At 32.1% G+C, this 25,693-nt stretch overlaps 3 protein-coding genes across 5 annotated transcripts in view; all 3 read right to left on the bottom strand.

The window, feature by feature from the left end:
* LOC111057313 overlaps positions 1-13,522 on the bottom strand; it is a 54,989-nt gene extending 41,467 nt beyond the window's left edge. Inside the window, exon 1 of the mRNA XM_039421922.1 lies at positions 13,252-13,522. The gene's annotated coding sequence lies outside the window, so the exon portion shown is untranslated. The remainder of the gene's footprint in view (positions 1-13,251) is intronic.
* The window catches only part of LOC111064454 (RYamide receptor-like), a 390,152-nt gene that overhangs the window by 243,938 nt on the left and 120,521 nt on the right, over positions 1-25,693 (bottom strand). The window lies entirely within an intron of this gene.
* The window catches only part of LOC120350005, a 36,114-nt gene continuing 28,209 nt past the window's right edge, over positions 17,789-25,693 (bottom strand). For all 3 annotated transcript variants that reach the window (XM_039421916.1, XM_039421919.1, XM_039421917.1), the window contains 4 exons: positions 25,313-25,693; positions 23,589-23,717; positions 22,308-22,421; positions 17,789-18,719 (listed from right to left, as the gene is read on the bottom strand). In XM_039421916.1, coding sequence (XP_039277850.1) covers positions 18,295-18,719; positions 22,308-22,421; positions 23,589-23,717; positions 25,313-25,693 — 1,049 coding nt within the window. In that variant the 3' untranslated portion in view covers positions 17,789-18,294. The remainder of the gene's footprint in view (positions 18,720-22,307; positions 22,422-23,588; positions 23,718-25,312) is intronic.

The following is a 25,693-nucleotide window of genomic DNA, read 5'->3' as shown; positions in this document are numbered from 1 at the left end:
TTGAAAGTTGCCAAATTTCTAGATGTTTTTTTTAATAATGTACAGGCTAATCAATCACGTTTGAATGAAACTCGAAATAGATGGGAATTGAATGTAATTATGAGAATTAAAATGATGAAAATGAATGAAAATAAAAATTCAGAGTTGATTAAATTCCTTATCTCATCCTCATGCTCACTCAATTTTCATCCTCTTCACCTCACAGTTTTCGATAATAATAGCTCTTTGGAAAATAATTCTTATTAAAATGAATTTCATGCCTGATAGAGACGTTGCCCTGAGGTCTTCGTTATATTTACCTTTCAACCTGTTTTTTCCAAATGCCGAATCATTTTCACAAAGAGCTCTATGAATGAAAACTCTCCCGCCTACAGTGTTCGTTTTTCAATAATTCGAGGCTGTTATGTTCTCTCATGCAATCAAGCGGTCTTTACAGAAAAAATATGATAAAAGGGTGAATCATCACTCTAAAAACTGATAGTTAAAAGTATCACAAAGGCATTTAGTATACGCTACTCTTTATATTTATTATTGTTCATATAAATAAAAATTAGAAATCAATTGAACAATTTCAAAAGGGTGCTCAGATTTCTAATTTTTATTCATATTACTTAAGAGTAGCCCTAAAAAAAGAAGACATTATTATTCTCATTTACTTCAGTGGAAATGTAAGTACTTCTTCTTCTGCTAGTGCCTATTCGTTCCGAATATTGGCAATCAGCCTGACTATGGATATCTTGTTCACAGCCAACCTGAGAGAAGTTCTGTTGTAGTCTTGGAGAACCAGGTACGCAGGTTCTTCAACCATGATATCTCCTCCTCTCTGGTCCTCTTCTGTCATATATCTTTCCTTGGAGAACGGATTTCAGCAGCCCGTATTTCTCTCCATTCCGCATGATATGACTGAAATATGCAAGCTTTCTGCTCTTCAATATGTTCATCACTTCAAAATGTGAGTACAGTAACTCGTAATGAAGGCTATTCATTCATAAATCGATTTTTTGTTAATATATTGATTGCCTTTAATAACTTCCCATTCCGACTGCTGTTGATAGTATTCATCCCATTGATACAATTATACTGATACCAATGATGTATTTATATTCTGACATCGTCATAGGCTATAGAGTTATATACTGGCCGTTTCTCTGAAGGGTTTTACATTTACACAACTAGTAGTTCTGTGAACAGTAGACCTCGCAAAGTTATAAAGCACAGCTTCCTCTTATAATGACCATCAGAGTAAATCCTGTCTGTATGTTATGTCGGCGAGATATCGCTGTGAAAACGGCGAATGGCTGTTAGGATTGGTGTATAAAAAAATGCTTACATCAAAAGTTAATCTTCTTCAAGACATAGGGTATTGGCAACAGGTCAGCCCGAGTTGAAAGCAGAGAAAGGTCGAGAGAAAATACCATGTTTACTTTCAGTTATTAATTGCATGCTTCATTGCATACAATGAATAGTCCCCACGACTATTTTTTTCTCTAAATTACATTCATTTATGACTCTTTATTGATTCATACAATGAGTAAAACATCAAAATGATAGGGAGATAAAAAACAAGGACATAATAAGTCTTATAGTTACACAATTAATAATTAATAATATTAGTCTAATAGTTACACGTAATCCGAAATAGGTTAAGTCTTGTAGTTGTTCACTTCACAAAATTTTCAGTCTTTAATTTTTCTCACAAAGTAGATTTTAAAATTTAGAAGCTTCAAAACCAAACATACAGGGGAATATCCCAAATTATTATCACTAAAATTGGAAATATTCTCATATTATAGAAATAATTTTACAGATCCAAAAAAACAACTTAATATTATTCTGCACAATAAACTCAATGATAATAGTTACAATTAATTTAGAAGAATAGTAAAAGATGAAACTCTTTAAATACACTCAGTACTCACTCCATTCCAATTCCTATTGATTCCTTCTTATAATTTTTTTCGCAATTCTTATAGAAGAAGATGTGGAGAAACCTTGTAATTCTGAATCAAAAGATATTCCCATATTTTTTCCCAACACAGCCTTTGATTTGCATTATTTAACTAGTTTCAATATAAATTCAGATGTCATCCAGTAGATATTACGGATTTTAGTAAATTTATATAGCGAAGTGATCATTTTTACGTTTCTTTGACAGAAAGTCAGAGAGGCTATGTTCTAGAGAGGCTTTATAGAAGAGCTAAACTCGTAGATTGGGAATCGACCACCAAGAGAATAACATAGAAGTTTGCACCTGTAACGCTGTAGCTGAAGAGTTGGACTATGGTGGATAAAGAGATCTGTAGATATAAATATATATAGCGTACAAAGTACACAGATTCATATACAGTAGCCTTTACTGGATGATGAACGAGTGTTGAAGGATGAAGAGGAGGGTGTGGTTTTCACACCGCCTGAAAGTGATGTGATGTATGATGCACATTGCGTCTAGTAACACCTCACATGACAGTCGCATCTTCCTATCATTAGCCAGATCTTCCTATGATCTTCCCATCATACGCCTCTTCAACTCAAATCATGAATTTCTATGTTGTTTTGTTTATTTATTTATATTTTTCACAAAGAAGCACTGATTGAGAGAGAAAAACTAAGGATACTCCTTGTACTATTTCTCTCCCAAATTCAGATAACATTTTAAAAGTCCAAAATATGACTGATTGTGGTATTGTTATGCACCGAAATATAATAATAATAATAATAATAATAAATTCATTTATTCTTCCAATTAATACATTACACATAATCAGAAATTATGAATAGTACAGTAGATATAATATAACAACAACCTTCTTGCAAATTATAAAAAATAATTTTATGATTATAAAAATAGGGTTATGATTTCACTCTACTGAAATTTAGTTCATTTCCACTCAAAAACAACAAAAGCTAAGATTTTTGAATTTTGACGGTTGAAAACAGAATAAATTCTCTGTTATAGTGCAATTTAGTTATCTTATTTGGTTCCTAACCTATTCAAATTTGAAATTTCTTGTTTGTAAGTGTTTGCTCTGAAATTTAACTGGAAGTGAAACTGAAGAACTTATTGACCGAACGCAGTGAGGTCTATGTTTTAACTCGGATTTTCTTTTGTCTGTATGTATGTATGTAACATATTCACGGCCAAACGCGTTGATACAATTCTATAAGATTTGACAGTAATATTCCTTTTTTAACTGCGCGTCGATGTATACACAAGGTTTTTTGAAATTTAGCATTTGAAGATAATATGGAAGGAGAAGGAATTTCTTCGATACTCCGATTTCCTCCATACTTCGATATCACTATAATCATATACTCTGAAGATAGGATTAATCGTACTATAGAACTATCCATAATCAATCAGCTGACAAATGGATTATTCATTGCATGCATTACACAGATGTCTGGAGAAGCCGTTGAACAGGTGACACCAGATACTTGTGGATAAGAAAACTGCGTGAGGTCTACTGTTCACAGAACTACTAGTAGTTTAAAGAAGCATAACCTACTTTTTGGACCAGTAAATCAATCAAGACAAAAATATTATTTTAGCACTGAACCAGCCTCCTCGACTAATGAATTTTGAATGAGTCCAGCTTTTTCAACATGAATAAAATCAAACATTCAAAAAAGAACATGAATATTTTGGATTCAAGAGCCAGTTACGGTTTCATGAAGCCCTATGATACAATCACCTGCCCACACATTGGTTATTATCTAGTTAAATTAACATGAAATCGCATGAACCATCCTTGTCTGTAGGAGTGATTAACTTATCCTGTATCGTAGAACTTCCAAGCACTCATGAAACATGTTCACGTAATCGAGAAATGTTTAATTTATTATTGATCAACTTTTCAACAATTAATGTTGGAAGTATTTAATATTCGTGAATGACTCATTTCTGCTGAATGAACAAGAATGAGAATAGTGAATGAACCAGAAATTATTAGAAAGTGTAGGAAGAGTGGGAATGTTGGTTTGTAAATATAATAATTATTGGCTATTCTCAACAAAATTATTTTCAATGAATGACTCATTTCCACTATATAAACGAAAATGAGAATAGTGAATGAACCAGAGATCATAAGAAAGTGTGAAAATGGAAGGAGTATTGGTGAGTAAATTCAATAATGACCAATTCTCAACAATATTATAATCAATGGATGACTCATTTCCACTAGATAAACGAAAATGAGAATAGTGAATGAACCAGAAAAACATCCAACAAAATTATTCGTGAATTACTGACACATTCCTACTAGATAAACGGAAACGGGAATAGTGAATGAACCAGAAATTATTGGAAAGTGTAGAAAGAGTGGTTTTGGTGAGTAAATTGTTGAGAAGGTCATTCGTGACCGTGACAATGGAGCACAGCGCATCCGCGTCCTTGACTTATCTAGGCGACCTTCAGTCCAAACCGCGTCAGAAAAACGCCTCCGCGTCAGAGGCTATAAGTTCACGGCTACAGTTTGAATTTTGGATGCATGCACCGCCCAACGGTATAAGTAGTAGTAACTTTACAGTTTACTGACTTTTATAAAAGCAGTCGAATAGAAAACGAGGCTCCAAGTCGGACTCCTTATTTTGGTAGTGGACGGCAAGCCTGTTTTCTTCTTTCTCTTTCTTCTTTCTCCTTCTTCTTCCATCTTAATTGAATAAATCTCAACAACTGAACGACCTTGGAGACCACTTTCACGCCGACTCTATTATCACTAAAAAGTATTCGAATCTCTTTGTACGCGATTCATTTTCTGCACTATATTTTATTCATTACTGAAGGCTCTTTCTCGACTTTCATTGGCTTGACTCAACAAACCATTCCTCTCATCGCCTTGTTCTTCTCTTTAATGTTACAACAACACGGAAATTATCCCATTTTCTTGTCTTCCGTTGAAAATATTTTCTAATTTTTAGTAAATTATAATTGTAATTTTTCGTTAATTTTCTAATGCTTTTTTGTTGTAATTTTATGACCACTAGGATCACTGTAGTCTCTGGTTAGTCCTGTTTCTTTGTTTATCCGCTTCAATTCTCTTCTTTTCTTCCCAGTACCTTTTCATTCTATCAGATCTTCCTTTTCTCAATTATTCATCTGAGCAAACCTGTTGCCTTATTTTAATTGTTTTTATTGATAAGATCCTCTTTCTGCCAGTGATGGTTTCCTTATAAATTGTTGTGTAATTTTTGACATCGTCAATAGTTGAATTTAGTTTCGATATGTATTTTTTTATATCCACAAGCCAAGGAATTGTGGCTCTGTCTGTTTTAGCACTCATGAATATTTTCCAATAAGTCTTCTTAACAATCGACTCACTGGGCTTCTAAGAATATGTCCAAAGAAAGAAATTCCCTTTTTGCGCAATGCGTCAGTTATTGGTTCTATTTCTTCATAAATATGTTCAGAATGAGTCTGAACTGCTTCTCAAAAAAATTTTTTTGGTTTATGCAGGTGTCTTTCAACTCTTCTTATAGTTTCTTCAATTTTAACTTTCCAATGTTTAGTAGAACATTACACCTTTTTCAACACTATCGACAGAATCTATTCTGGAGGAACTTTAAAGTTCGAGTTTATTTATACATTCTATGATACTATGAATAGGCCTACATGATGAGAAAAGGACCAACAGGCTTTTAAAGATCTGCTCCTTTTCCGAGCTCTGATAAACATTTTTCTTAGAAACATGGAACATGAATGGTTCTTATTCTATAGTAACCTTTTTCGAATAAATAGACTTGTCAGCTATCACCAAGATATGATAGCAATAACCTCAGATTTTGAAACTATTTTTTTTTTCAATTTGATGCGTTGAGAAGATGGTGAGATTGAGAATGGATGTGCACTCTACGAAGAATGAAAATTATTTGTTTACTTCCAATTTGTTTTTCTCTCGCTTTGTTTTCTAGGGCTACTTATGTAAACTAGAAATTGTATGTATTGTGTTCACCCTTTCAATGAAAAACAAGAAAAGTCATAAAGTTATTATATAAATATAAGGAAGCTTATTCTAAATATAGTACAATAGTTTAGAGGTTTCGCTGAAATTCAAATTGTTATTAGTTTTTAAGGCCGGCTGATGTTATTCTCGAGAGTTGTGTGTATATATTTAAAAATTATGTTTTCCAAACAGGTTCTTACCTTTGGGCTTTATTGTTTTGAAGGATATTTATATATTTTTGTTTTGTAAAATTGTATTGACAATAAAGAAGTTTCAAATCAATCAGTTCAAATTTCATTTTATCACAACACAACTAGTTTCAACTCTCCAAGATCCATTTACATGATTGTGTAGATGGGTTTACACTTTATTATGTTCTAATAATTTCACAAGCCCTGAAGGAAAGTGGGTATTTGAAATGACTTATTACTTTTTTAAGATTTATTTATAATATATCCCTTCTCCCTACTCCCAATACATCCCTACTAGAGTCCAACTTCCAATCTGGAGCAAAGAAAAACTCAGATCGCTGGCCCAGTTCAACAGTGCTACAACTCAAAAATTGCCATTTTTGTGATTTTTACATCATTCTCCTCAGCTTAACATCCTCTTTCCAGAGCTATACTCAACTAAGTCGAAAAATACTCCTATCAGATGTTAAAGTACATAATGTTGTCTTGAATTCTTCAATTTTTCCAATAATACCAGTGCTACATTACACCAACTAGAAATAATTCAGTGTGAATTCTGTAATATAGTATAAATTGTAATATTATCAAATGCTATACTACACTAACTCATAATAGTGTAGTTTCACCTCTGAACTACTCAGCTGTTATTACGAATTCCCCAAGCAATACAGCACTAACTCGAAATAGTTCTCTGTTGACTTGGAAATCAGGTTGGTAGTGGTAAAACATACAAACGTAGAAGATGATGAATTTTAATTGGAAACAAGGCCGTACCCAGGGGGTGGGTCACAGGGGTTGGAACCCCCCCCGAAATTTTCTCAAAAATAAAAATTTTCATATACATGGGAACTGAATTTCTCAAGTAGGCTATTATTTAATCATTTTCATAGGTAAATAAAGAAGAGTTCAAAGTTGAAAACAATTTCTAGTTAAAAGTACGTTACATACACAATTTTGTGGTGCATTAAACGATGCTAAGTCTATTTGTATTGTCTTTTGATTTTCCTATTCACCACAGACCACATAACGGTGGAAATTATATTAAAGTTATCTTTCACATACGTAGCTTATTTAAGGCTGATCGGTACACTTTTTTTGAATTGGATAATATTTTTCAATATAATTGCTAAGATCATCATAAGAGTGAGAAAAAGTGGCAACTGAAATTTTTAAGTGGTCTAATAAGCGAGTTGTGGGTTATTGAAGTGCTAAACTCCGTTTTCTTTCCAGATCATAAACGGTTTCGAATGTTCCATTGGAGTTTTTCTTCTAATACATTCAGTATATCATTGGCTTTGTTCTAATATGCGTTTTTCGCGATTTATGCCAAAATAAACAAGTTATCGAATTTACAAAAAATGTTACTTTTTACTTTCCTTGCCCTATTACCATAGGTAAGGAAAGTATTGCTTTCCGAAAAAAATTAAGGTACCCCAATTTCTAAATTTCTATACGTTTCAAGGTCCCCTGAGTGGTTTTTGGGTATTGGTGTGTGTGTGTGTGTGTGTGTGTGTGTGTGTGTGTGTGTGTGTATGAGTGTATGTGCGTCTGTGTACACGATATCTCATCTCCCAATTAACGGAATGACTTGAAATTTGGAACTTGAGGTCCTTACACTATAAGGATCCGACACGAACAATTTCGATCGAAAGCAATTCAAGATGGCGGCTGAAATGGCGAAAATGTCAAAAACAGGGGTTTTCGCGATTTTCTCGAAAATGGCTCCAACGATTTTGATCAAATTTATACCTAAAATAGTCATTGATAAGCTCTATCAACTACCACAAGTCCCATATCTGTAAAAATTTCAGGAGCTGCGCCCCATCTATGCAAAGTTTGATTTTAGATTCCCAATTATCAGGCTTCAGGTACAATTTGAACAAAAAATCTTAAGTGGAAAAAATTGAGCATAAAAATCTCTACAATTAAAGTTCAGTAATATTTTCAACTAAAATTGAAAATAAGCTCGATGTTCGAGAAAATAAGATTATTGAATTGCAAACTGTTGGCAACTGTTGATTCTATAAAATATCATTCACTATGAAGAGATAGCAGACCTCGTGTGTCTGCTGCGTTATTGACCTGTCACCAGCTGGCTTAGATCTTTAAATAGTAGACTTGAGTTGCGTGGGAACACTACCGTCAGGTGATCAATTTTCATAACGGCAAGGAAAGTTGTGTGAGTGCGCCACACCAGATTTTTCATTTATGAACGATATGGGGAATATTTTTTTTTAGTTTGGAAAGATAAATTTTTTGAATTTTTAAGAGAAGTTCTGTTAATATAGTCGAAACCGTTCATAATCTGGAAAGAAAACGGATTCAGCAACTCAACGACCCCTAACTCCCATAACTCGCTTATTAGACCACTTAAAAATTTCAGTTACCTCTTTTTCTCACTCTTATAATGATCTTAACAATTATATTGACAAAGATTATCCAATTTAAATGAAAAAAAAGTTTACCGAACAGCTTTAATGCCATGAGCACTTTTTTGAGTCAGCCAGAGAGAACAACAAACGGCTTTGTATGGAAATGGTCCAAGCGGCAAGCCCATCAAAGCTTCGTTTTGTCAATACAAACATAAAGGTCTGAAAAAGGGTTATTTTACAATTTTTAAAAGGTTTTATTGGGTCCTCCGGACCACAATGTATGTTAGGACCCCGCCTAGTATCACACCCCCCCCCCGAAATTTTTTTCTGGGTACGGCCTTGATTGGAAATATCACTTTTTTCATATTTAATGTTTTATCTTATTTCCTTGAATTAATAATATCAAAAATTAAATTATAATATACATTTTTGCCTTTTATTATGACATAATAAAACACATTGTGTTGATTTCATCAAAATTCTTTTCTTAAACTCTACAGGAAATTCCCTACCCCCCATTTTTAGGTAATTGCATTACCTCATCATTATTTTAATATTATTTACAAAATTATCATAGCTTCAACCCATTGATGGATAGATGATGAACTTACAATAATTGGAGTTTACTCATTTCTTTATAATACAGACTTTTACAATACAGTAATGGAAGATTTCATTGGACCTATACCATACTGAAGAAAATACTAGTAAATTTCAATTTTTGGAGTTGTATTTTACTGTATGGTAAATGTGAAAATGGCTTAAATACATAAATTACATCCATCAATGAGTTGAGAAATTAAGGGGAATAAAGCTTCAAGTAAGAAATATGCATGTCAAGTTGGAAAATTAACCAATTCTAAACAACACTAACTCAAAAAATGACAATTATCTCAACAAATAATAATTAAATCAATGTTGTAAGATTACCGAGTGGTAATTATGAACATTATACTTCTACTTGGAAGAAATCAACCCTCCAGAAGCAATACATAATTCACAGTAATAATTTGAAACATTAAATTGCCTTTTTCTCAAAACTTGGATTTTTGAGTTGTAGCACTGTTGAACTGGGCCAGCGAGATGATATTTGATCCAGATATCTTGAAAATATATTGGATAGAAAAAGAAGAAAACATAGTATAAAGAAAGAATTAAATGTAAAACACAGATTCAAATACATAAAAGGGATCGACGAGTCCTGAGATTCCAGTCTGATTTGATATTTACCTGAGATCCCTCAGTTCTCCACAAACTTCTTTTCCTGAATATGTGGCGAGTCTATTTTTGGAAGGAGCTATTCCACTCCTTCTGGAATAGCTGACAGTCTACATCTAGATTGAAATCTTACAGAAATAGTTAGGACGAAGTACCTCTCATCAACTTATCTCCACAACTTTCTTTCCCGCCTTGTCTTGCACACGATCTTAGTTCCCTTTTCTCCCACACACCATTCCTCTGTCAGCATCACTACTTTGTTGTCCCTACAAACTATAACGCCTTGGAAACCGGAACAAGAGCGCTGATAACAAAGGTGAACTGGGCAGCAGCTAACTCACACATTCTCAATTATTGTTACCTACACACTCACACATGCTCGATTGCCTACACACTCGGCCGCGCTTATACTCCACAGTTTACATATACTGAACATGCTCCTACAACAGAGAAAGCAAAAACTCCCACGAGGAATCGCACTCTCATCGATTAGATGACCACACATTCAACCGGAGATTCCAATATAGAACGCCAATACTGGGCCACTTTCCAGGGAAAACAAATAAAAGAGAGAGAGAGAGTGTGTGTGTGTGTGGTAGAAAATACCATGCATGTTGACATAGTCGCACGGAACTCATTATCCGTACATTAGCTTTCCGCGGTAAAAAATTACCGGAAGATTGTTAACTTCCGGACGCTCCTCGAAATTTATGTATAGATTTCATATCGCGCTTCAACTTTCATGAAAAAGTGAGTTATTCGATTGAATAAAATGTGGGATTTATAATAATTGAACAATGATTTCTCATGCGATAGAAGAAGTATATCACAAGAAAGTTGTTGTACTGAGAAGGAAATATTATTAACAAAGAAAAAATAAAAATAAAATTGTTTACAGCATTTTCGCTTAATAATTAGAAGAAAATTCTTGTGACTTCAGCCGACATCCAATGATTATTGACTATTCCTCATCACACTCTTGCGAAAGTCACATTTCTTGCCGAAATCTTAATCAGATTTCTCGCAAGAATCATGATTGATGGTTCACGAAACACTTAGACGTACTGACTTCTAAATTCCTTAGGGGTTTTTTTGACAGAGTAGACTACTTTGCACCAGAAAAAACGACGCTAGGCAATACATTGCTGTGAGTTTGAATTCTAATTAGACTTAAGGGAAGTCGGAAGGGCATATACCACTGAAGGGCCTATACCAACAATGTTAAATTGGCCAACTTCAATGTACCTTTTTGAGATTTCCGCTGGAGATAGACTCACATTTTTTTAATGAAAGAATGCATATTTATCTTCAATCTGTTGGGAGGAATTTACTCTAAGATCATTTATTTTCTGAATACATTTTTTTTTAGAAAAATTGCATTCGATTCCTGAAAAACCTAGATTTTCCATATAAATGTTCCTTTTTTGAGACTCTGTTGAAGATAGAGCTTTGAAATTTCGCAGACATATACAATAGGCATCACTCTGAAAAGTGATAGAGGCGATTTATCATATTTTCAATATTGACAGAGATAATGATAATAAATACATCGAAACAATTGGGAAAATACTTTTTTCTAAAAAAATGTATCCAGAGAAAAAATTATTTCAGAGTAAATTCCCTCCATCAGATTGAAGATAAAGATGCATTTTTTTATTGAAAAAAATTGTGAGTCTATCTCCAATGGAAATCTCAAAAAGGTACATTGAAGTTGGCAAGTTTAACATTTGTATAATAGGCCCTCCCGACTCCCCTTTAACATTATTGAAGATCCAGCAATAATTTGAAGAGTTGAATATTATTCCATTTTTACTGCAAGATTTCTTGAATGAATTCCAATATGAATTGGAGAGCAAAGATTTGTTTGAGAATTGAATGTCAATGAAATCTAGGCCTATCTTTTCTAGTGATATTTATTACATTCACTGTAACGGAAGACACCGTATATGATGCTGATATACTATGTCAACTACACAATGTCAAAAACTATATTATTTCGATAAGGATTGAATGAATTAGAGAATTTCCATTGTAAAAGCATATTATATATAATGAATATAGATATCCAAAACGCATACCGTTCTTGTTTTTGATACGGATATCGTATTTTCGTTATTGATATGACTGTGATGAAGTAGCTTATTATTATAAATTATATCCAAGTATAATAGGACAAACTAGATTTGTAAGCTTGAAAATTACAAAATCACTTCATTCATAATTATTTCAGAGTAGGCCTAATATAGTCTTTTCTTCCTGCTTCTCATTCGATTTAGGAATATAATTGAATAAATTCAAGCGATCGCAATCTACCCTCTATGTACACTATACAAAAGGTCAACACTGATATCAGAATGCATACCAAGATTCTTATACTCTTTGCAATTTATTAGTGCGCATGAGTTAAGGTGCAAACAAGCTGCGAACAATAATGTTCACTATCATTGGAAACGAAAAGACTCGAGTGTGAGTAGGATACTAGTACTTGGTGAAAAACATTTCAGAGTTCCTACTTTGAGGATACATTTATTGTAGTTGATTATATCTTCCGAGAACTGTTCAGATCCTAGAAGATTTTCCAATTTCATTATGCTGCGTTTACACAAAATTAATAACAAAATGTTAATAACTTAATCCTTGCAGATTCTATTAGATTTAACATAACTAATCTTACACATATGTGCTTGTCAAGCTCCGTTCAATCTGATAGAATCTATAAGGATTAAGTTATTAGCATTTTAACGATCAAGCAGTCAATTTTTTCTCGTGAGGAATCTAAAACTTTGGTGTAAACGCAGCTTTAGATTCCTCACGAGAAAAAATTGACTGCATGATCGTCACCCAATTCAATCATGACGATAAATGGAATTATGACTCTCACTTGATCTGAAGCGTCATGAATTATTGAATTTATCATAAGTGAAAATGTTTTATCGTTTTAAAATTCTCATAGAATTTCTGAACTTCGGAGTTTTCCATTCATAGTTTCGATTTTTGACTTCCATAACGAATATTTCGAATTAAAAGGAAGGAAATTCTCTGTGGGACACAAGCTGAATTTTTAACATTTGCAAAATCAAACATCTGAATTTTGAACCTTCTATTCATGCATTATGTGTTTCCCCAGAAACACTTTCATCTAGTTACTAACGGCGACTGTTCACTGAGACAATCCTACGGGCCAGACCACACTAAGCGTTTTTTCAGGCGTTTTTAGAGTCGGCAGTGCAGGAAGCTCTCCGTTTCGCTGCCTGGGTTGACGCTTAATATGGTCTGGCCCTTATTCACTCCAAAGCTAGCAAAGACTCCAGGAACCCTTAGTGAAAGCACAGAAAAAATAAGAAACTAAAACGAAGGAAAAATTACAAACAAAATAAAAAGATTTTTGTTCTTTCCTTTGTGGTAGGCCCTACTAGCCTTGACTACTTTTTATTCACTTGACCCAATGTACGGTATCATAAAAAATTGAGTATAATAAATTTATAATTTGGAGAAATACGATAAAAGTGAATGTATTTGTTGACAGCTCACCTGAAAACGCATGTCCAAGCCGCAGATCATCCACTGCTGAGGGATGAATCAATGAATCAGTGATGTATCAGCGATGAATCAATGAATCAGTGATGTATCAGCGATGATACAATGAATCAGTGAGGTAGATAAGAGGCGTCCAACTCTTCTCTCTATCAGCAGAAGAGGCGCCAACCGTCCAGCAGACGCTGACGAAGATCTACCAGGTAGACAGACTTCTGGGAGAGAAAGAGTGACCGTCTTTCTCTGAAGAGAACGTACTTCTGTTGGTGATTTGGGCTCGACCACAAAATCCACTCCTCAGAGCTCCCCACCTGTCTTGCTTCTTCGTAACTCTCTCCATTTGTGCTGTACCTTTGCTTGTGTGAGCTTTGTCTCCATGAGTTGGTTACCATATTCATGATCAATAACTCACTAAGTGCCGTTTGCACAGTATAAATTGCTCAACTCGATTAAGTTAATCGAGTTTAAGTTAGTATGAAAGTTTAAACTTTAATCGGTTTTCTCAGTGCTTTTACTGATCCAGTTTAAGTTAAACCAGTTTAGCGTTAAGTTGATAATAGAATGTCATCGTTTATAATATCAGGAAGGCTGATTTTTACAGGAAATTTGTTATTTGTTTACAAACCATTAGTAAATTGAAGTTTTGTAGCTATTATTTTCTTGTTCAAAATCCACAGAGCTGTAAGCTGTACGGTAATAAAAGTGAAAAGCGATCAATAAATTCTTTAAAAACTTATGTTTAGGCTATTTGGCACAAAAAAACAAATTTTAGATTGTAAGATAAAAAAATTATTTTGTTACGCTTGAATCTACTACACGGTCTTCCTCGTTTATTAGAAATCTCTCGAAAGTAGAATATTTCAGTTATGTGTTATTAAAAACGTGTTTTCTAATCAAATACCACTGAAGGCCTTGTCTTAATTCATATCAAGTGGTTTATTCAATCAAATACTAAATTGTTAGTTTCTTTACTCAAGCAAAATCGTTAAAAACTTTTCTATCATACCAGAAATTTAAATTATTCGATTTTTGCCCAATTTTTCTCAGTTTCTAAATTGTCAGTCATCTTTATCAATCGCAATAAAAACTTCTATCAATTCCTATAATATTATTTTCACATTTAAATAATGATTCACTATAACCTAAATAATTATTATTATCGTCTACAGAAGCAATAAAAACAAACGTCGAAAAATAATTTACTATCAGCTGTTTCCCCATCAAATCTTTACAGATGTCAAGTTAATACAAATTATTTGGTTTAAGCCTCCTGCTTTGGAGGTTTAAACTTTCCCAGAGTTTAACCTAATACAGAGTTAAAACTGATACTGTGCAAACGGAATTTTAGTATACACCAAAAAAATCCAGATTTGGTTTAAGCTTTAGCTTAAACTTACACTGTGCAAACGGCCCTAAGATGATTAATCATTGATAGAAAATCTTTGGACCAATTCAATTTCTTTACTCATAAAATCTACTATTTCTTGAATCTTCAAAACTCTCTCCATTTGTGCTGCACCTTTGTTTGCAAGAGCTTCGTCTTTACAAGTTGGTGACAATAATATATTCATGATCAGTAACATACTGATGATTAATACTGATAATCATTGTAATCATTGATTGAGAATTTTCCGACTGATTCAATTTATTTATTCATAAAACCTACCATTTCTTGCATCTTCAAAACTCTCTCTATTATTGTGCTGCACCTTTGCTTGTGTGAGCTTTGTCTCTACAAGATGGCAACCATATTCATGATCAATAACGTAATCAATTATCTATCAATAACATTGATACAAAATTACTAGGCTAGTAATTCGGTAATTCTCATAACATAGGCCTACTGGATCAATGGCCTACCATAGCTGGCTCAATAACATTACAGTAATCAATAACCAATTACCGAATTGCTGGTAATTTATTCTTTATCCTGGGTTAAAGAAAGAAGAGAAATTCTTTCAAGTGAGTTTATCAGAGATTGACAATGGTGTAACAACGGAAACCGGTCTTTCTAACTATAAATGAAATCTCTGGTTTTTGACAATCTCTTAGTCTTTTTATTCAATCTTTCGAGTTGAATTAGGTTACTATATCAGAATTTGCCCCCTAACCTACTGCTACAACGAACTTATGAAAGACAAATAATAACTTTTATGTAAACTAAAAATTTAATTAAAAAAATGTTACAAGTTATTTTTTCTGGTATCATCTATAAGTAGGTAGTGTGTTTTTTTTGGAAAATGTATTCAAAACTAATGAATTTGTGTGATTCAGAAAAGGTAGTATAACATTATTATGAGGCGTAGCATAGATGAAACAATATATAAATAAAACAGTATAGGCCTACGTTTCTCTGGCCGTGAGTAACCAGAAACATAGTGTTATTTAATAGAATTAGTAAGTTAATTGTAAACAGTACTGTTGGATACATAGATCGCGATTGCATGCTGATAAATTATGATGGAAGAATAGAATTCTCGTTTTGATAATGTTGTGACAATTACTACTTTGTTGAATATTAGTTTTGTAAAATCAATTGTATGAAATTGAACTTGATTTGAGAATGAATAACAATACTAGGTTATTTTTCACTGTATTCACTAGTGTAGAGTGTCCCTTTTCATTCCCCATCCAATATAATGTCTAGATATTTTAGTCATTACTTAGTTAACATTCAAATATTTTTCTATTTTTCAAGCCTGGTATACTACATAGCATTTCACTTTTCAATATTACAATATGGAGGGTAATGCGAGAAAGGAGAAATTATTTATTTATTTATTTACTTATTTATTTATTTATTCATTTACCGTATTTATTTTTTTATCTATCTATTTATTTTTATTATTCATTTATCTATCTATTATTTATTCATTTATAATTTTCACAAAGAAGCACTGATCGGAAGAGAGAATCTAAGGATACTCCTTGTACTATTCTTTCCCAAATTTAGATAACATTTTAACAAATTGAACGTGATATGATTTAAGAACAAAAATGCGAAGCTCATTGCTCTATTAATTGATAATAGTTTAAGTACGGTACTATTGGTGATATAAAAATAACAAAATATTCCCACTCAAAAGTGAATTTATTGTTTTTTTTTTAAACACTCATAACATATCAATTTTACTATTATCAACATAATTGAAGAAACTCAACAAAAATCATAAAAATAATATGATGATAAAAGAATAAATTAAAAATGATACAGACAATAATGACTCATGTGGGGTGAGAGACTGTTTTTAGAATAAGCCTATCTAAAAAGCACTTAAAATATAAAATGAATAAATATTGAAAATGAAAAACCAGCATAGAATCGACGTTACAGTAGGCTGCTTCGTGGTATTTAGGTCTACTGTTGATGGACTTTTAGACAAATTTCAGGCTACATAATAATGATAATACAATCCACTGTGAGTTCTATTAAGGCAACTTGCAGTACCCATATTCTGATTTCAAAGCATAGCCATTATAATCTTGTGTGGATATAAGTATTTTCATTTTACGAGTCTCATTATACAGTACTTATCGTATAACAATATTATAATTATTTTACAATAAAATGGAAATCTGGAGGAATTAAAACTAGCCTATTTTCTAATTTCAAGTACATAATCTGAAGTATGCTTATCCATTATTGTCCATTGTTTATATTATGTTACTGTCTAATACCCAATTAACAGTTCTTGTAGTAATTAAAATCGACGGATTGAAAATTGAATTTGAATAGATTTGGCATTTCTATTACCAGTAGATAATTGCACAGTAATTTTGCACAGTAATGCTGTACCTCATTGCACAGTAATGTTACTCCTCAAAATTTAGTGTCTCGAAATAAAAACTTTTCGATAGTATCAAATTGATAGTTATTAGGCTAGAATAGTTGTATTGCAAGAATAATTGGATGAAATTTTTAAAAACTATTAATAATAATATATTGGATGAAAAAAGAATAACTTTTTTGTAGTTCTGACACTGTGTTACTTGTAAATATTTGAAAAAACACTTACTTTTGTTGGAGTATTGAGGGATGCATTTCACTCCTGAAGAGGAGCTTCATCAGCCTCATGAGGTGAAATGCATTCCTCAATACTCCAACAAAAGTAAGTGTTTTTTCAAATATTTACAAGTAACACAGTGTCAGAACTACAAAAAAGTTATTCTTTTTTCATCCAATATATTAATATTAATAGTTTTTGTGATTACAGTATATGAAGAAGATAATTTCAAGAAGCTGATGAATTTTTATAACGTAGGCTACTGAGAATAAAAATGTCATCCAATTATTCTTTTTTTGAATTTGAAGTTGCTTTCCATGACGAAACACTATATAATAACTTTATTGTAGTTCTGACACCGTGTTACTTGTAAATATTAAAAAAAAACACACTTACTTTTGTTGGAGTATTGAGGAATGCATTTCACTCCTGAAGAGGAGCTTCATCAGCCTCTTCAGGAGTGAAATACATTCCTCAATAATCCAAGAAAAGTAAGTGTTTTTTTTTAAATATTTACAAGTAACACGGTGTCAGAACTACAATAAAGTTATTATATAGTGTTTCGTCATGGAAAGCAACTTCAAATTCAAAAAAAGAATAATTGGATGAAATTTTTATTCTCAGTACGTTATAAAAATTCATCAGCTTCTTGAAATTATCTTCTTCATATAATCACAAAAACTATGAATAATAAAATGATTTCCATCTGAAAAATAAAATTTAATACTGGATGAAAAACTACAAAAAGGTACCGGTAAAGACAAAGAACCTCTGTTTGAGATGTTGACTAGGGTAACAGAAAAATATTATAAATTATATGTGTAATTAAATCTAATGAGAAATTTATTGCAGAAAAATAAAGAAAACAATTACTAGGTACCTACTTATTTTGCAAAGAAAATACGTTAATGGGTACGGTTCAGTATTCCGCCTATATCTAATATTCAATTCTAAAATTGGGTCCAGTTATGCTACAGAACAATAATGGATTGAATCACACTAAATCTAAAAATGATGACGGTTCAAAGTACGAGATTCAGTAGAAAATACTCTTCAATCCTGAATTGATCAAACCAAGAATTCCTCCAGAGCTGGAAGCCTCCTGAACTTGCTTCTTGGTAGGCGCAGTGTCTTTCAGAGTTCCCCACTCTCTCTTGTCGTCATCAGTCGCCTTCTCGAAACTAATTCTCAAAACATCGGCTCCCTCTCCTCCTTTTTTCAGCAATACTTCCTTGCTAGTACTGCATGACAACACCTCCAATCTGCGTATGGCTGCTGAAAGATGGTACGATCCGTACTGTGAGACTTCCTTATGCGAGTTGAACACCATCATCTTGCACGATTTGAAATGGTTTTCATTTGACAGATTTTCGTCTGTCAGCAAATCGTCCAAATCAATGCATTCCTTCAGATCGGGAAATCCATGCAATGGGAAACACTGCCTAGCAGGAGCTGGAAATTCTGGAAAATTTAAAGAAAATGTCTTGAGTAATCTTATTTTTCAGTGATTATTCCGTTACAAAATCGAGAAAAAAATCGCAGATACCAATGTAATGTTGAGTGAACTTTTGTGGAGTAATTTCTTATAGCAGCAGTAGATAGGCCTACAGTATTTCATGAAATCACTTGTATGGGCTACTAGTTGTTTTAAAATGTTTCAAAGTTCAAATCTTTCAAATGAAAGGGTACTTCATGTTTTTATATTGTTTTGATTAATTTTAGTATTTCATGGATTTTCTCTATATGGAAATTCAATTCGAAGAACTCAAAGCGAGAACAGACTCGTTGCATACTTGTTAGTATTTTTTTCAAAAGAATTTTGATAACTGTCAAAATATTGGAGTTATATCCAATAAACGATCATTTTTATGATCATGATTATAATTCATAGAGTGGAAAAAGCTCAAGTAATTTTTAATATTTTATGACAGTCACTACATTATAGAAAGTTCATTTTAATAATTATTAAACATTTTTTTGAATGATGATGATATTGTGGAATTCCTCCATAATAATTGATAAAACACATTTTCAATTTTGTCACATCCACATTTATTATAATTTGTACACTGGACCGCAGTTCTGTATTGAAGCTAACGCACATCTAAAGAAACATGAAGATGTAGTATTGCTTTCAACATGACACTGTGAGATGTGTAGGCCTACGGTACAAAATCTGATGAATGTGGATGTAAAAAAATGAAATTGTGTTTTTTTTTTGCATTATCAATCATAGAATACAGTGACAAATTATGAAAATAAAACTATATATCTGTTAGAGCCAGCTCGAACAGGATAAAATGCATGAAAGGCAATAAATAATCGTATATACTGTAAAGTACGGTACTGAAAATAAATTCCATTATAGCTTGAGAAAAATATTTGAAAAAATGTTTCATATTGGAATTGGAGTTTATTTTGTCAATAAAACAATTTCAGAATCACAAAGAAATAGTGAACATTAGTATAAAATCCATTCAAGAAACCTCCACATATAGATATAAAATTAAATAAGAAATATTCTAGTGATGTAATCAAAACAAATAGGCCTAGGCTATGATGTAGTTTTCCTTAATCGTTATTTTTACACAAAAATTCATGTTCATGTCCATGCTCTTGATGTTCTTGACATATCCATAAGTTTTAGTCATGTTCTTGACATCCAAGAATAATATAATTCACAAAAAATCTTCTCCATCATCAACAAGAGGTTTTTTCAAAATTTTATTTTTGGCTTTCTGTTGTTGTTTATTGTTCCACAATAAACAAATGTCACATATCGTTCAATCATTCTGATTATGTACATAAACATTACTATTACATCGATTATATAGCTATACTACATTTTTCTAAAAGAGAAAATAATCCCATGCCCATTTGCCCACTCATGAGAAGAAGATACATCAACTTGTGTACCTAGCCTATTACATTGAAAATAAAGAATAAATGTTTGATTTATCAACAGATATAGCTGTAGCCTAGATATGAACTACAAAATTTTGTTTTTCTATCTCCCATGAATGGTAGCCCTATAGCCTAATTATTTTTGGATAACTTTTGAAACTGATGAAACATCCAATAAAGGGAGCAGATTACTTATTCTCGTTTGAAACAAATTAAACATACAAAGTCTTGATTCGCAAACTATCAGAACATAATAGAATAATCTCTCCGGATACATTATTAGTCAGTTGTCACTGTTATATTTTTCATTATTATCATCAAACTGTATAATTCATTTGAAATCAGGACTCAACAACACTCAACATGAGAGAATAAAATTGATGAATAAGGTCTCACAAAATGTCAAATCATCCAATAAAATAAGAATTGGATGAAACAATTTAATCATAATAGAGTTTAAGAAAATTGATTGGAAATGTATGTATCTGGACTTCAGACAGACAGACAGACAGACAGACAGACAGACAAAAGTTTCTTTATTTAAAAAAAAAATCATTTAACAAAATAAAACATGCTGTGCTCATTCATTGTCATACAAAAAATAACTTAATAACAATTGTGTTACAACATCATCCTAGAACCCAAATTACCGTATTTAAGTAGAAATAAGTTTTATGTAAAGTGTCTAATATAAAATGAAAGTTTATTGATTTAAATTTCAAATTTAAGTTTATAAATCTTAATGTGGCTTAGGCTTTATGGAAAACGATGAGAAACACAATTATATTTAATGAAATGAACACAATGAATAATATGAAAATGGTCTGCATGGTTAGAAGCCTGTGCGCAGACCAGAGTTACTAAAACATGTTTTTTTAGGGAGAGAATATAGTATCAAAAAAATTGAGAATTAGAAATTTTTTATATATAATCTTTTCCTCCCATCGTTCCTAAATAAGTTAACTTTAATAAAATAATGAAACTGCAGATAATAGGTTCCCTTCAGCACAAAAAATCATCAGTGTTAGTTTTGATGGTGACTATTGTAATTAGTTGAAATAATATTTTCTGATTTATCTATTCCTAATTGTAGTAAGAAAATCTTTAATTTTAATTTAAAATCTGTTCTGGATATGTTATTGAATAATATTTGTTGTGGAAAATAGGACGTTAAGTTTCGATATAGAACATGACAAATGTAAAAGGAATTGGTTTCAGAGAAAGCTTTCTGCAGGGCGATAGCCGCAATACCAATGTTAGTAGCATATCTTGTATTGTGAATATGTGTCACGGTCCTGAGGATGTGCATATTTGAGTATAAATGTATTATAGAATTTTTTATAAAAAGTTGTCTTATTGTCAATACTAAGCTTCCACTGAAAAGAGTGTTGGTTGGGTAAAGAGGGCTCTTTTTTAACCCTGCCTTCAGAATGGCCTTCTGGACAATGAAGAGAGGTTGCAGAGCTGTTTTCAATGCGCCCCCCCATGCTACTATACCAAACACTAGAAGGGATTGAACATATGCAAAGTAGGCCATTTTGATTTCTCTCCTATCCAGAATTTCACTCATCACTCTAAAGGCATATATGTATTTTCTGAGTTTTTTCTTCATGAAGTCAATATGAGCGGTCCATCTGATTCTATTATAAAAAATAACACCCAAGTATTTATATGAAGTAAATATCTTGTCATAGGATCAATTCTGATCAAAATAAAATTATAATCATTTTCTCTTTGATTTTCAACCATCACTGCAAATAGGTCCTTCTACGATATTGATTATTTGATTCTTTATTGATGCTTCATCACAAAAATTACAAATGTATTACCAGGTCAGATATTTATGGAGTGATACAACTCTTAAGAAAGTTACCGGTAATGCAAAGCCCTTAGTCATTATATATCAATTAGGCTGACTTGAAAGAAGATTTATTAACTATAATTGATAGGAGAGCACCTGACCTTGGCAGTTGATGAAGGCTGATTTATATTGAATTTGATACTGATTATAACGTAAAGTATATTGTTTTGCAATACTGTTTATATTATAAGCAGTATTAAATTCAATATAAATCAGCCTACATCAACTTGTGACTCTAGTTCTAGGATATTCAAGGAATAACAACAATGATATAATAATTTTACCTGTGAAATTGAGAGAAATAACTTCTGCATTATCAACGGTGAGTGATACATTGTAGAGATATTCATTCTCACCCCCTTGGATCAAACGCCTCATACTTTTGACAAGAAGAGCACCTGGAAATTTATGAATCAAATAATTCATGTTCTAGCTGAAAATGAAAATATATATGTTGGTAAAGAGTTCTAATAGCAAGATACGGAGAGCAGCTCCATATGTTACTGTAGTCAACTTGAAGACTGAAGCAGATCGAGTAGGATCAGTACGCCTTAAAATCAACTGATAGCACTGATCATCAGGATGAACTTTGATCTGCCTGTACATTTGGCGTACATCACAAGAGAAAACAACTTATGCAGTTGGAAGATAAGCAACAAATCACAAATGTTGGTCTGAATTTTCCTTCCAGTGAGCATAATCTGGTTTAAGGTAATACCAGTTGTGGTTTTGGCACTGGCATCAAATAATTTTTGGTAAACCTTATATTGAATGTTAGGCCTACGGTAACTGGATCAGGCGCGGATACAGCGACCGATTGGTGTTTAAAAAATGTTGAGAGTGCAGAAATAAGTATCATGACCTTGGAATCTGAATAAACAATTCTAGAAAATGACACTGAAAGTGGGGAGGCATCTATAGGTTATCGAATTGGATTACGGTCATTGTTATTAATTATGGGTCAATGTGAGGAATCAAAATGATGGACAGGATATGAATTAATTTTTATAGGTATTATTGACTTGAATAATCTCAAGAAGACCCGGCTTTTCGCAGAAATTTTCCTTGGATAAACATACTTTCAAAAGATTCTTTTGATCGAAAGTCGACATTTTAGATCACATTTTGAGAGAGTTTTGGAATGAGAGTTGTTAAAAAACTCTGTAAGTGTACTAAAAATCACTATCCCATAAATAAGTTATGATACCATTCAAGGTATACCTAGAATACAGGTATAGGTACATTGATACCATTAGTCTATAATTATTTATAATTTTCAGAATATAAAAAAACGAGCCTCAAAGAGCTTCAGACTAATATTATTTTTATTTTTCCTCATTATCACAATAATTGATTAAATAACTAATTTAATATAATCAGTTGGTCTGGATAAGCCCCAAGTGTAGAAAAAATAAACCTCATTAATTTGAGATGAGATTATTATTTGTTACACTCATTATTATAGTCTTTGCAAATGTTATCACAATTCTAGTCTATTCTAATCATTTTCATTTTGTATGATATAATATTAGGTTGGATGACCTTTTAATTATCTCATAACTTACCTGTATGTTTCTGATTGTCATCCAATGTGACTTTTCCAGAGCAAGTTAGAGCGTATTGATCATTGGCGGATCCCAAGTAGGTCAGCTCACATGTCATTCCCTCGAAGTCAGTTTTCAGATAAATGGCACCTAAAAAGTCATATCAATCAATTTAGGATGCAATGATTTACATTTCATATGAATGGAATCAATTAGACGTACTACTTATCAATAGTGTACTAATGTAGATTGATACATAATCTAGAATAGATCTAGTATTATAGATAAGTTTATGTAGAAATTGGAAATTGTCAATAATAGTGTACGGCATGAATGAAAAGAGTCAGTGTTTACAGTTAAAGAAATAGGTGGGCTATTACACAAAACAAAACTGTCTATCTACTACATTTTAATTTATTCATTCTTTATTGCTGTCTTATATTCATTCATAAGTTGAAAATAGTCATTAAAAAAAACAAAAACAAAAGAATAAAAAAGATATCTATTGATTTATAATTCATAAAGAACATCAGGAAAAGAGAATAAGGTTTGAAATGGTGATTATCAAATAAATTTATTATAATGGTAAATAGTCTTATCAAATAATATTATTATTATTATCACAGATTACAATTGAATCTATACTGAAATAAGAATTGAAGCTTGAATATTTGAGGAATATAATTCTGATTTTGTATCTTTCCAAAATAAAAAATTAATCAAATTTGCTTATTAGAAAAAATCAAAATTAATTCTTCTGGTACAATGCAATCCATCAAAGTTGCTGATGCAAGAAAGGTGATGAGTTATATAATCAAAAATATGGAATGAATAGTGAGAATATATTCAATCAAAAATCTTAAACTAGAGATTAGAGATGACATATTTGTTCATTCAAGCAAACAAATACTATTGAATAAAGCAAACAAATTCAGAAAAGAAAAAACAGACTATTGCCCAAAACGTCTTCTATTTCTTAACTTTGTCTTAAAAATAGTGAAAATATTATTTAACTTCCTGGTAGCCTATTATTTGGGGTCATAATATGGTTTTCAATCAATATTATTGAGGTATTCATCAATGTACCTAGTTATTTATTCTATTTACATTTTATAATACACAAATCAAATATATGATCAGAAAAGGCCCAGCCCAAAACTGTTCCCTCTCCGAATTTTGATAGAAGTAGGCTATGTCTAAAACGTAGGTTATTCATCACTAACACTGCTTACTATTGAATCACTTTCTGTTATTGAATATAAAGACTATAGTGAGGTTCACGTTATAATGGCAGTGTTTGATTAGCAATGGTATTGCTATCCTTGTCTTTCATTCAACAAAGCGAATAGCGCTATCTCTCTCTCGCTTTGCTCTGTTGCCAGATCGGCTTTCAACAATATAGAATTAATATTTAATTAACACGATGATTCATCTTAATTATGAAAATTCATTATGAAAGTATTGAAAAATAAAATTTCTTGCTTAATAAAATAAAATTGATCAATTCAAACGAAAATGATTAGTTAATATTACATCAATAAACCTGCATCAGCTACCGTCTATAAAAGGCATTGACGACAAGACAGAGGTTCAGCAACGTTTTCTCCTATCTTTTTTCACTGACATTATTGGACCACACTATAGAAGTCAAATTTTTTTAATGAAAAAAAAAAATAGTTATAAGCCTATTATTTATAACTTATCACATTACTTAGAAATAATTGGAAATACAAATTTTGCATTACCTCCGTATGGTGGATGCTGATTCTGGCTATCAACTGTCGCAATTGTGGCTGCTACCTGTTTTTTTGGTTTATTGCTCTCCGAAGCACTAGAATTGACAAATACCCTGGCAATGGCCATCACAAAGCTACCAGTCGTTTTGATAATGTCATTCTCAGTACTGTCACAAGAGATTGCTGATGATTTGCCGATGACATCGCTGAGGGGTGGTATCCCTTCCCACTGAGTGTGACTCTTCGAGCTGACTGTTAACAGGGCACACGATTTGAAAATACTCTCATCGACGAATCCGCTATTCATACTCAAAATTGAGAGATCGACGCACATCTCGAAGCCAGGAAATGCACCAATGTCAAAACATTTGGTGCCCGGAAGTAACAAAC

This window comes from Nilaparvata lugens, chromosome 2 (assembly GCF_014356525.2).
Source record: "Nilaparvata lugens isolate BPH chromosome 2, ASM1435652v1, whole genome shotgun sequence".
Taxonomy (NCBI): domain Eukaryota; kingdom Metazoa; phylum Arthropoda; class Insecta; order Hemiptera; family Delphacidae; genus Nilaparvata; species Nilaparvata lugens.
This window is presented reverse-complemented; position numbering and strand designations above follow the sequence as displayed.